Source organism: Myodes glareolus, chromosome 24 (assembly GCF_982192425.1).
Source record: "Myodes glareolus chromosome 24, mMyoGla1.1, whole genome shotgun sequence".
In the NCBI taxonomy this organism is placed as follows: domain Eukaryota; kingdom Metazoa; phylum Chordata; class Mammalia; order Rodentia; family Cricetidae; genus Myodes; species Myodes glareolus.
This window is the reverse complement of record NC_142049.1, coordinates 34,518,669-34,531,063: the sequence shown is the minus strand read 5'-3', so window position 1 is coordinate 34,531,063 and position 12,395 is coordinate 34,518,669. Positions and strand designations below refer to the sequence as shown.

The 12,395-nt window shown below is 45.2% G+C and overlaps 1 protein-coding gene across 5 annotated transcripts in view; it reads left to right on the top strand.

The window, feature by feature from the left end:
- Gabra5 (gamma-aminobutyric acid type A receptor subunit alpha5) overlaps nt 1-12,395 on the top strand; it is an 86,907-nt gene that overhangs the window by 13,439 nt on the left and 61,073 nt on the right. For all 5 annotated transcript variants that reach the window (XM_048434737.3, XM_085682688.2, XM_085682689.2 and 2 more), the window contains 3 exons: nt 4,108-4,229; nt 5,819-5,886; nt 5,992-6,212. In XM_048434737.3, coding sequence (XP_048290694.2) covers nt 4,108-4,229; nt 5,819-5,886; nt 5,992-6,212 — 411 coding nt within the window. The remainder of the gene's footprint in view (nt 1-4,107; nt 4,230-5,818; nt 5,887-5,991; nt 6,213-12,395) is intronic.

Genomic DNA, 12,395 nt, shown 5'->3' with positions numbered 1-12,395 from the left:
TCTCTGTTGTCTTAAGAATCCCTTTTCTAGAAGAAACAGGAAGTGCAAAAGTGGTAGGCCTGGAGCATCGGAGGAGTGTAGTCCATTTTCATAAGCAATATTGAAAACCCAATAGGAAACGTTCACGTTTTAAGAGAATGTAGCTATTTTAACCTTATATTGTAATTGGATTGAATTAATCTTCAGTTATAATCGGAATAAGTCACCGACACTTAAAACCACTTCCTTTATGCCGAAAGTGCTTGTCACTGATAACAGATTTAGCTTCGCCTCACAAAAATCCACTCCTTCAAAGATCTTTTCTAATGCCTGAAGTTGGAACTCACTCACAACTGTGCTAAGAGTGAGCAGACTCCTCGGCTACAGCAGTGTTTATATGAATGGTGGCCAGGCCTGCCTGGGGAAGACATGGTGGCCCCACCTGAGGCGCCAGTCACCCTACCTCCCACTGAACACAGATCCCAGTGTGTCCCCACTGTTTTCCTTTCCCCAACTGTTGGTTGGTCCGAACTAGAGTTTCTTCCTACGATCTTGCGGCTTAGCGGGGGCCTAAGCGAGACCCCAGATATCTGTGGGTGAAGGAGTCACTGTGCCAGGGGAGCAAGTGAAACTGACATTACCCTCAGCACTGTGATGTCAGGACACGGTACAGCCACGTATTACAGGTGATTCATTCTGGGGTTCATTATGGAAAATGAAGAAACAAAATCCCCCAAACAACAGCAGCAAAGTGTAAACCCTGCTTCTGCCCTAAGAGGCATTTCCAGGGATTTTTTCCTTAATGTCTCTTTTCTACTCCTGGAACATGACCGTTTAATACAACACAGAAAATATTTCAGACCCCCCACCACCACCCAACCCTGAATGCTGCCACATGAAAATCCAAAAATTGATACGGGAGGCAATTACGGCAGGACAGGGAAGATCTGAAATTTTTCTAAGGAAAGTGTCATTATGTACAAGTGAAAGTAGATATTTTGAAATACATACTAAAAACAGTGTCTATTCTGAGAGATGACTTGGAAGTTAAGAGCACTGACTGCTCTTCCAGAGGACCTTGGTTCAATTCCACATGGTGTTTCCAACCATCCGCAATTCCAGTTTCATAAACTCTAATACCCTCTTTGGGCATCTGTGGACTCCAGTCATGTACCTGTTACACAGACATGCATGGAGACAAAACTACTATGGACATAAAATAAAAACAATAAAGTATATGTCCAATAAATGGAAACAGCTCTAGAATTCATAAGCACTGCATCTGTCCCTGGTCTTAGAGACAGATTGGCCAGGGATAAAGTCAGATTCAGATCCAAGAGGCATACCAGTTGCCTGAAACAATGAAACAGTGGGCATGTGTCGAGAAAGAGAGAGAGAGAGAGAGAGAGAGAGAGAGAGAGAGAGAGAGAGAAAGAGAGAGAGAGAGAGAGCTAAGCAATACAGTGGCATGCTGTCATAAAAATAGTCAGTGACACCACCAAATCTTTTTCTCTTGATGGCCAGGGATGTTCCTATCCAATGTGATTGAACAACATTTTATAATTGATAATAGATCAACTTAGGAAGTCCTTGAAAAATGAAATTATTGCCCCTTGATTGTGGGGATATATCCCAAAGCCTCTGGTGGGTGCCTAAAATTTACGGTAGTGTTAAATCCAGTACCTGTTAAAAAAAATCCTATAGTACACACCTGTGGTAAAGTTCAGCCTATAAATTAGGCGTACTGAGAGATCAAGAACAAAGATAATAGAATCGAAAGGGTCTAACACCACACTGTAATGAAATCACCAACATCATTGCCCTTGTACCTCAGGACCATTTATTAACTAAAATAAGTGTTCCTTGACATTGTACTTTACAATGATGTGGCAGTCCAGCTGGTAACAAAGATGGCTACTAAATGGCTAGTTGGCAGGCAACATACACAGTGTAGGTGCTCAGAAATGCTATCCCCCGAAAAATAAATAGTTTATAAATTCTGAACAGCCTACTTATGATGTTTGTATGTTTAAGACTTTTGTGAATGAATTTGACCTTTGGTACTTTAACCAATGGGAAATGGACTCATGCATGAAGATAGTATTGTTTTTTTCCTACTTGTTGCATAAGGGGGCTGCTTGTTGATCCTGGCTGCCCAGCCACAAAATAATCACACAGAAACTGTGTTATTTGCAATACTGTTTGGCCAATAGCTTAAGTGTATTTCTGGCTAAACTCATATTTCTGTTAATCTGTATATCGCAACGTGGCTGTGGCTTAGCCGTTAAAGTTCCCAGCATCTGTCTCCAGGGGTTGTGTGACTTCTCTCTGACTCCGCCTTCGTCCTCCCCTGCTAGAGGCCAAGCCAGTTCTTTATTCATTAACCAACAAGAGCAACACATAGAGAGAAGGCCCTCCCACACCACCTACTGCTGAATATTCTCACACTTTAATTGTTAAATTGAAGAAGTAGTGAGGCCCTCCTAACATTAGGCAGCTGGACATTGCCTAAAATTGGACAACCAGATAGACAATCACTGACTGTCTTGAGGAGGATGTGAGACCAGATATTTTGTGCCTAGTTACTGGACAACCAAGCAAGCCTAGAGTATGGAATTCATCTTATGCAGCCTAGATGTTTTCAAGTCTTTCCACCCAGCTATTACCTACCAGGAGTGGGGAGAAGCTCCCTTGTTTCTTCCGAAGTCTGAAAACATTATGGGTGCTAGAAATAAGGGGCCCCCGATATTTTGAAATACTAAAGAAGAGAGTGAGATACATCCGTAGCCTCTGTCCTAACAGGACTGAAATTTAGGGTGTGCGAACTTTCAGCTGTCTGCTGAAATGGCGATGTGAGAATTAGATCAAGGGAATTTCCTGCTTATTCCAAGTGGACTCTCTTTGGAGCCAGTGATGGGTTAATCTGCTTAGATGCAATCAATGAAAGCGCATGGTTTTCAAGAGCTGAGGGCGAAAGGGCATGCACATTCTGGCCTCAGCCTCTCACCGAGAGACAACAACACTGATTTTAACAACTGCATGAAGGGCTTATGCAGTTTCCCACAGCATCCCACAGCCAGGCTTCCCAGGGAAGGGACAGGAATCATGTGCTCTTCTTTGCAGTGTGCCAAGAGTACTGAATGTCATCAAATAATGTGCCTTGAGTCTGTGAAGCCCAGACTGGTTTGTATGCCAAGTGCTGATTGCACCCCTGAAATCATCCGAAGGAAATGGAGGAGGATCTGTGGTCTCCAGACACGTTATTGTCTTCCGGGCATGGAGACAGTCCTCTTGGTTTTCTCAGGGTATATGCTGAGGTCAGAATTGCTGTGTGTCTGGAGCACCAACTTCTTTGGAATAATTGCTTTTATTGATCACATTTATGTAGGTCGATTCTGGCTTTCAGCTTCAGCTCCACCGACTTTTGTAATCTAAAAAACTTCCCGCCATTGACTAAAACCAGAACACTCTTGTTCATTTCCTGTTGGCCAGTCTGCCAGTAACAGTTCTTGTCTTCTAATTTAGGTACATTTTTTTTCTTTTTGAGACAGGGTCTCACTATGTAGCTTTAGTTTGCCTGGAACTCACTATGTAGACCAGGCTGCTCTTGAACTCACAGAGTTCTGCTTATCTCTAATTCCTGACTGCTGGGATTGAAAGTTTGTGCCACCACACCTTCCTTGGGTTAAAATTTTTCAGCCTCCCTGTTCTCCCTGCTGACTTTGAAACTCAGTTTTTCTGATTTAAATAAAGTTCTGAAATTCCCTGTGATTTCATGGTCTTTCCTGCTAGTCCATGTACAGAGGTTAATGTTGAGAGCCACATTCTGTAAGAGCAGCCCAGCCTTCAGAAAAGAAACAGGAAGGTCCAGATCCTCAAAAAGAGTGTAGAACCTGAAGTTTGATGTTAGGTTGACAATCATTTTACCTAGAGCAGAACAAAGAACATTCCAGATCCAGGGTTTGTGAAGGGAACCTAGTGGCCAGCCAAGGCAGAGTGGCAGGGTTGTTTATTAGACCCCAGTCCTCCAAGGTCAGATGCCGTAGGAGTATTGTGTGCCTGTCTTGAAAAAGAAATATTTAGAAGAAGCAATTGGAATTTTCTCTCTTTTGTTTTTCTCTTTGAAAGTTTCTCACAAATGCCAACCAGTTCTGTACGAGACGAGACCAATGACAACATCACAATATTCACCAGGATCTTGGATGGGCTTTTGGATGGTTATGACAACAGACTGCGGCCTGGGCTCGGAGGTGAGTGTGCCTCCAGCTGAGGCCTGGGAAGATCCAGGACGACAGCACCCTCAGCCGTAATCACACGCTGAGTGAAATTCAGACAGTTCCGGAGAGAACTACTTGACCAGGATTTTGAGTGGAATGCTTAGCTATCTTTTGTCCTGTGTTACTTTCCAGATTCGTGGGGCTGGGAGGGAAGTGGTTTCCTAATCACATTGCTGAAGACTTCGTGCTTTCCAGATAATCTGACAGCTCATTCTGGTTCCTTAGAAGGGAACCAAGTTCTTAGGTTCAGTTAAAGCTGAGCACGCCGTGTGTTAGGAAGTAGAAATGGCTCTCAGTCACTTACCTGCAAATGGTTATCAGAATTTCACGCCCACTAAAGGTTTTCTTTGTGTCTTTGCATACTAGAAGTCTGATTCATCACTGAATATCACAGTGAAAAGTATGTAAAATGCCCCCGCTTATGTAAAGGGGAACCCCGGTGGAAGTCTCTTCCAAACGCTCTATCTGCTGCCTCGGTTCCTATACATTGAAGCCGTGAGGTTTAGACCCTTGGGCAGATGCACACTTGAAGTGTGAAATGAGTTCTCTGATGTCTGTATCATTTTCATTCACGAAAAGCACAGATTTGCATTCATTGTCTTTAGTGCAAGAAGAGTCCTCACAGATCTGGCGCCATCCCTCTAGCCCACGGAAAAGCATTCTCGGGCTCAGTGCCCAACAGTCCCGTCTCTCTGTGTGCACCCTCAGAGGGACAAAGCAGAGATGACTGCTGAGCTGACATCAAGTCTTGCTGAGTTTTGTTCAGGTCTCCTGCTCAGGTCACTCTTATTCATTCAGCAGAGAACCTAACAGGCCACTCAGGCTCAGAGGACACAGTAGGGCGTGTATCTTATCCAGAAGGCAGGCACTAAAATCACACTACACGACATGGTAAATATATACCATGCAGTAGAATAGCACCTCAGTAGGGGAGTTGGGCAACTGAGCCCCGCATGCTATTAGGCAGCTGGTTAAGTGTGGGTGGTGGTACATTCCGAATGTAGATTCTGCTCATGACCCAAGGAAAAAAACCAGGGGCCCCTGTCCAAGTATTATTGACCATATTGATACTTCTGTATACTTCATCACTTTAGTAAGTACAGTAGGACCCTGTGATGGGGGTTTCTAATTCACAATGCCATACAGGAGGAGCATTTATTTTTTCAGTCGGTACTTGTGTTGGCATGCACCCCAGCTCTGTTCATCACTCCTTCCCTGAGTACACCCAGTGCTTCCGATCGGTACCCACAGCAGGCTGGCCTTACGGCGCCAGGTTTAGGAGTGTCACTAGCATCCCAGTCCATTTCTATAGAAGATCTCTCCCCAGGGGGAGGGATACCATGAGACCCAAACCATTTCCCTAACACAATGGATACTCTTCTTTGATTTTTAGCTTGGGGCAGCCCAGCCCATTGAGTATTTTCTCAAGTATTCCAGGTTCACAAAGCGCATAAACACACCAGCTGTACAGAATGGAGTTGAGTACCACACCGAGAACATCAGCGCAGCGTAGGGGAGGCTCACGGTGAGGCAGGGCCGAGCAACCTATGTCTGTGTTTCAGAGCGAATCACGCAGGTGCGAACAGACATCTATGTGACCAGCTTCGGTCCAGTGTCCGACACGGAAATGGTAGGTACCAAAGCCTGGTCAACACAGGCAGTTCCCACAGCGAATCAACCATGTTCAGGGGCCTCTCCTACTGAGGTGCCACCCTGATGCTGTCTTCTGTATTAGGAATATACCATAGATGTGTTCTTCCGGCAAAGCTGGAAAGATGAAAGACTACGGTTCAAGGGGCCCATGCAGCGCCTGCCTCTCAACAACCTCCTTGCCAGTAAGATCTGGACGCCAGACACGTTCTTCCACAACGGGAAGAAGTCCATCGCACACAACATGACCACACCCAACAAGCTGCTGCGGCTGGAGGATGACGGCACGCTACTCTACACCATGCGGTGAGCAGTTGGCCAGCTCGGCTGGTGGCTAACATACCTGGACAAGGCTTGGTGCCTCATGGGTAGGCAGATGATTTGAAGGCTGCACATGTGTGCGGGGCACATGTGTGTTGGAGGCATATGTGAGTGTGTGCTCTGGTGCACCACAGGGCGTGTGCTGGTACACGGAGGTGTGTGGGGGCATACGTGTGTGTACTGTGGTGCGTCTCATGGCTAGCGCTTGTGCTTGGAGAAGTGCAGACGCTAAGGCTTGTTCAGATTGTTTTCCTGAGCCGGAGAGGTCTCCAGACACTGGTATTTGTACTCCTTTTATTCTTGGTACATGCTCAAGAGCATACTCTGAAGTAGTGGCTCAGATAACGAAAGAGGGAAATTGTGTTTTATACCAACCGAAAAGCCTAAAATGAGCCCAATTGGGTTGCTATTGTACAGCTTTTTCAAGGTTTGAAAACCTATTTCTTATGTTTTGATAGGATTTAAATACTAAGAATAAGTTTTAATCGTTGCAATTCAAAATGACATTTGCCACTCCTAACTCTGAATGATCCATAGACTTCAGCTAGTTAATGAATTGACCAATGAGCAAGAGTCCTTCATAACTTTTTGATATCCATGGTGAGTATAACTGGAATTCAGGAAATGCCTTTAAAGTTACAGGAAACAAAATTATGAGTGCATTCCTCTCTCTCTCTCTCTCTCTCTCTCTCTCTCACACACACACACACACACACACACATACACACACACACACACACTCACCTCGGTACCTGTAGAATTTATTTCATAAAATTTTTGTATAAAAATAATTTCAATACATAATCGTATTAGAAAACAATATAGCTGTTGCCACATTCAGAGGCTGTGTTTAGAACTATAAGCCCCCAGGGACGCAGGAGCACGGGGTTATGCACCCACTGACAGGAAGACTTGTTTGTATCAGCGTGGTAGTGAGCAAGACACTGACACACACCTTGTCATTTCGTCTTCTGCCCACCTCTTCCCTCACACTGGCCTCAAATCTGTGCCCGTAAATGGCCACAGCTGTAAGAGTAAGTGTGTGCACACAGGAAGTCTGTGAAGAAGTTGAGAAACAACAGCGAGACTGAGAATGAGTCCTAGGCCATTACCCTACAGAAAAGAGGGCGTCTGCAAGGAACTCAGGACAACAGAGAAAGGGGACAGGGCAGAGACTGAGCATGAAGCATGCTGGGGGCACCTAGCGTAGAAGGATTGAATGAGGCTATTGTGGGACTGACTTTTTCATAGAATAAAGCTATCCACCGTCCCTCTAGATTATTGTCTGTGATTCTCATCTCCAAGAAGCTGCTTAGGTCCAAAATGTACGCCACACATCATACAATGTGCAACTTTACTCTGAGCAGTGTGCTGCCACACTCAGGTGCACACTTCCTATGTGACAAGTGCAGTCAGCCACGCCACGCTATGGAGAGGGGAACAGACGAGGCATGTGAGTCCTCACTGAGAGTCATCTTCAGGGCACAGACATCAAATGCTTCTGTCTTCCAAAGAGTTTTGCTAGGCAGGCGGCCAGTGACACCTTCTCATTTAATGCTCAGAGCAAGCGCAGCCCTGAGCGATTTGGTAGTCACCTCAGGGTCATGGAGTCATCCGAGAGCCAGCCACGGTTTCAGCAGTACCCTTGCTCGATGTATCACGCTTGCGTGCTGGCTGGAGCGCAGCCGCATCCTCACTGCATCTTGGAGTCCTATTAGGATTGTCTTCATAGTACCGTGCCCAGAAGGAAGGGTGAGAGGGATGTGAGCCAGAGCGACTCCTGGCAGTCAGGAGCGGTTGTTTATGCAGAGCGAGCCTGGTAATGAGCTGCGAAGTTGATAATGAGTTTTCTTTCTCTCAGCCTACACGATCTGAGAAGTGGAATAGTCCTCGGGATTGCTGTGCATCTTAGTGTGCTAAAGCCGCCCCACATAGCTGTCTGCGGCTGTGATTATAAACACCACGACCGAAAGCAAAGCGGGGTGGGGAGGGGAGAGGAAAGGGTTTATTTCAGCTTATACTTCCATGTGGCCGTTCATCACTGAGGAAGGGCAGGGCAGTAACTCGACGAGAACCGGGAGGCAGGAACTGTATCAGGAGCCATGGAGGAGTATGGCTCGCTGGCTGACTCTATGTCCTTCTCAGTTTGCTTTCTTGACCGCTGGCCACCTTCCGAGATGGCACCCCCACAGTGGGGGGGGTGCCCTCCTATGTCAATCACAGATCAAGACAGTACCCCCACAGACTTACATACAACATAACCTTACGGAGGTATTTTCTCAGTTAAGACTGTGCCAAGTTGACAAAAACCAGCCATCCTTTGCTGATTTAACAAGCAGTGAAATGACAGTAGAAATTACTGTCGCTGCAGAGGTTACATAGAACCTGGTGCTCATCCATCATGGGCATTCAGGGGGACAGCTCTTCTGTGCAGCACTGAGGACATTCATCAGGCCTGGCACTGTAGTGTGGATCTAGAATGTCCCTCCGTGGCCAGTACGCTAAAGGCCTTACTCTCTAAGCAGCAATATCGGGAACAGATGGAACCTTTAAGGGAGTGACCTTGTTTCCAAGTCAGGGTGACATCCTTCCTTTTCCTCGCTTTGGCTTTCTAACATGAGAAGCGTGGTGTGACTCTGCCATGAAGCCCTGCTCTTATGTCTGTCTTGCCAAAACTCGAAACAAATGATGGGGCCAACAGGTCATTACTGGAGTTTCCATAGCGATGAGCCCAAAGTCCTCTTTCTCTTTGCAAACTGATATTTTGCAGGCATCTGTTGTAGGGACAGATAGACAGTTTGCACACCATATAAAACCAGTGGCTTTGTTTCCCTGGGTGCAGTAGTTCCTTGGTGACAGCCACACTGACGAGGCCATGAGAAACTCGGTCTGCGCATCTGTACAGGCCTGTGCTGGGTAATATTGCTTGTGGCATCAAACCGTGGAAGACATGCAGAAATGGGTACCTGGTTCAGGTAAAATTCTGTCCCTGCTCTTCTGGAAGGCATATCTAACTCAAAAGATGAAGCCTGACTCTGTGGTGAAGGCTAGTATCCTCGTGGTACCCTTTCTAGCCCAGGAAGTGTTTCAACACGGGAGCCGTTGTCTGACAACGTAGCTCCCCCAGTGCAGTAAACCCCAATCTAAACCAAAGAAGAGCTTGCACTGAGGTAGGGTGTTTTTTTACAATTCCCACCATGCGGAGCAAACTGGAAATCTTTCTGGCCGTTGTTGATGTCACCTTCCCAAATGACTGTCACCTGAGGCTCTGACCGGAAGCTAATTGTCAGTGCTGGGCCTGAAAACCTTTTAGGATTGCTCCGATGGACTGTTCTTCCCACGCTCTAGAGATACGCGTCACCCGCAGCTCTAGTAAGTCTAAAGAGAGCCACTGACATGTCCCACTGTCTTCAAAAAAGATGTCACTCTTGGCTGGGAGCGTGGCTCAGGGGTAGGTTGTGAGCTTAGCACGTATGAGACCCCAGACTCCATTCCCAGTGCCAAACAATGAAACAAACAAGAAACCCAAAGATACATTAAAAACTGTCAACTTTTTTAGATTATATTTCAGAAAACGCACTGTAAATTAAAAGTGTTCTGAGTTGAAGATGCCTTTCATTCCCCCTGACCGGGGGAGCATTTTCACACAAGAATACAATGCATTTTGATTTTATGCACTCCACCACTGTCTTTTTTAAATCTTTCCTAATACAGTAAGAATATTAGGTCTAAGACTCATTTTGCTGAGTACTGGATTATAGTAAATATGCACATCGGCCCAATGCCCACCAGAGGGCAGCATACTCACAACTCCAGCTTACAAAGACAGTTTATGATATTCTGTCTCTCTCCCACACCTAATTGCCCTTTCTTGTTCCCCTCCCCACCTTCCCTTTCGGAGCCCTTCTTTGTCCCCTAAGGTTCCACTTTGAATAACAATATATATTATTACCCACAGAAATGGATGGACACACATGGTCTTTGTCTTTCTAACGCAGAGAAACTCAGCTAACCGTATTTAACGGGATTGTCTTTCAATGGTTTTGCAAATGACAATTTCATTCTTCTAGATTAATGAAGGAAGCCGCAGTGTGTAGCTATACCATGTTTTCCTTTGACCCACTTATCTGTTGGTGGACGTCTAGACTGGCGCCCTATCTTGGGCATCGTGAGTAGTACTTCAGTAAACATGATGTGAAAGAAGACACAGGGTGTGTTGACTTAGACTTCCTTGGATTTGCATGCTGTTTGCAGTTCCCTGAGGAGCGGCCCCCTGATTTCCACTGTGGCCTCGCAGATTTGCATCCTGACTGGCAGCTACTAGGAGTTCAACTTCCCTTGCATCCTTATGAATATTTCTCATCATTTGTTACATTTATAGCCATCTGGCTGGTAAGACATGAAATTCCAGTGCAGATTAAATTTGCATCTCCCCGGAGGCTAAGAATTTTCAACTTTTTTTTTCAAATATTCTGGGTCCATTTGTCCTTCCTTTGAATGCTGCTGATTCAATTCATTTGCTCAATTTATTGTCTAAACTTTATGCTCATGATTGCATTATATATCTGGATATAACATAATTTGATGATAATCTCCTCTGTCATTCAATCTTATTCACTTCTGCTTCCCACCAAACCACTTATTACCAAGAGGCCCCTGCTACTTCCTGGGCTGTGGACCACTGTAATTAGGGTTGCCTGCATGAGCCTAGGTGAGCTATGACGATGAGGGCTGACTCTTCAACCTTCATCAACCGTGAATTGTCTCCTAGGAGAAAAGTAACACTTATGACCTTCTCCTTGATCCATGGCAGAATGCCGATGAGCCCAGTCCTCTGTTGCTCTGTGTTCATGGATTCAATACCCAAGTCGTGTGTATAAGACAGCATTGCGAGCACTTTTATGCTATCTCTACGCTTCTTCTTAGTGATATTTCCTGAGCATCGGAGGGAGTGATGTAGATATCCGATTTAGGGTTGATCACTCCACGGTCTCAGCACTCTCCTCAATTAGGAATTTCTGCATTAGCCAATGTCCACTTCAAGACTATGCTCCTTTAGCCAAGGCTATCAACAGTCTATGGATGTAAACGTGAACGTTGAGAAGGCAGTTTGACGACATGTCCATATAGCAAGATGACAGTAGGTTTGCCCAGAGGGCCTATGACCTCCACACCCCCGGACTTTTGACCAGTTTTACAGCACCAGGCATGGATTGCTGCAAGAGCCCTAACAGCCATTTTGCACCACTGGGCACAGCTTGCCGAAAAGTTGGCATTGGATATCACAGGGCTCGTAGCTTGGTAAAACGGTTGATGACATTTTTCTCCCAGCAACTTACACGCAACTTCCTGAACCGAGAAAGCTAACTTCCAGGGAAGAACATCACAGATCCAGCAACAACTTGGTTTCTGCACATTTTGCAATCAAAATACATGCTGGATTCAGCAGTAATGTCTTATTGTTTGGTTTTGAAGCTCTTTCCTTAGCGGATTGACTGTACGCTGTTGATGTTTAACTTTTAGAGTTCTTCGTAAGTTCTAGATGTTAGCTCCTTGACAGAAGTAGAGTTGGGAGAGATTTTCCCCATACTTTTAGGATGTCTTTTCCTGTTTTATTGCTTCTTTTTCTGTCGAGAAGCCCTTTAGTTTTATGTATTATAGATTTTAAATTCTCAGGGTTACTTCCTGAGCTATTAAAGTCCCATCCAGAAAGTTCTTGCCTACTCTTTATCTTAAAATGGTTTGTTTATACTGTACTCCAGCAGTCCCAAAGTCTCAGACCTTACACTGAGGTCTTGAATCCATTTCTAATTGATTTTTTGTGTAAGGCGGGTCTTGTTGCATTCTGCATGGACCTACCCTGCACCACCTGTTAAAAAAGCTGTGCTGTCTCTAATACATGTTTCTTGACTTCTGTCAAAAGTTAGTTGGCTGTAGCAATGTGCTTGTTTTTGAAGCCTCTATTCTACTCCATATGAAACATGCCTGTTTGGGGCCAGCATCATGCTACTTTTGTAACACTGACTCTGCAGAATAATTTAAAATCAGGTTTTTTGATACTTCTTGCCCTGTTCCTTATGCTTAATGTTTCTCTGGTTCTCAATGGTCTTTTGTGTCTCCATAGGTCAGTTTGATAGTATTTTATTAGTTTTGTGAATAAAGTCACTA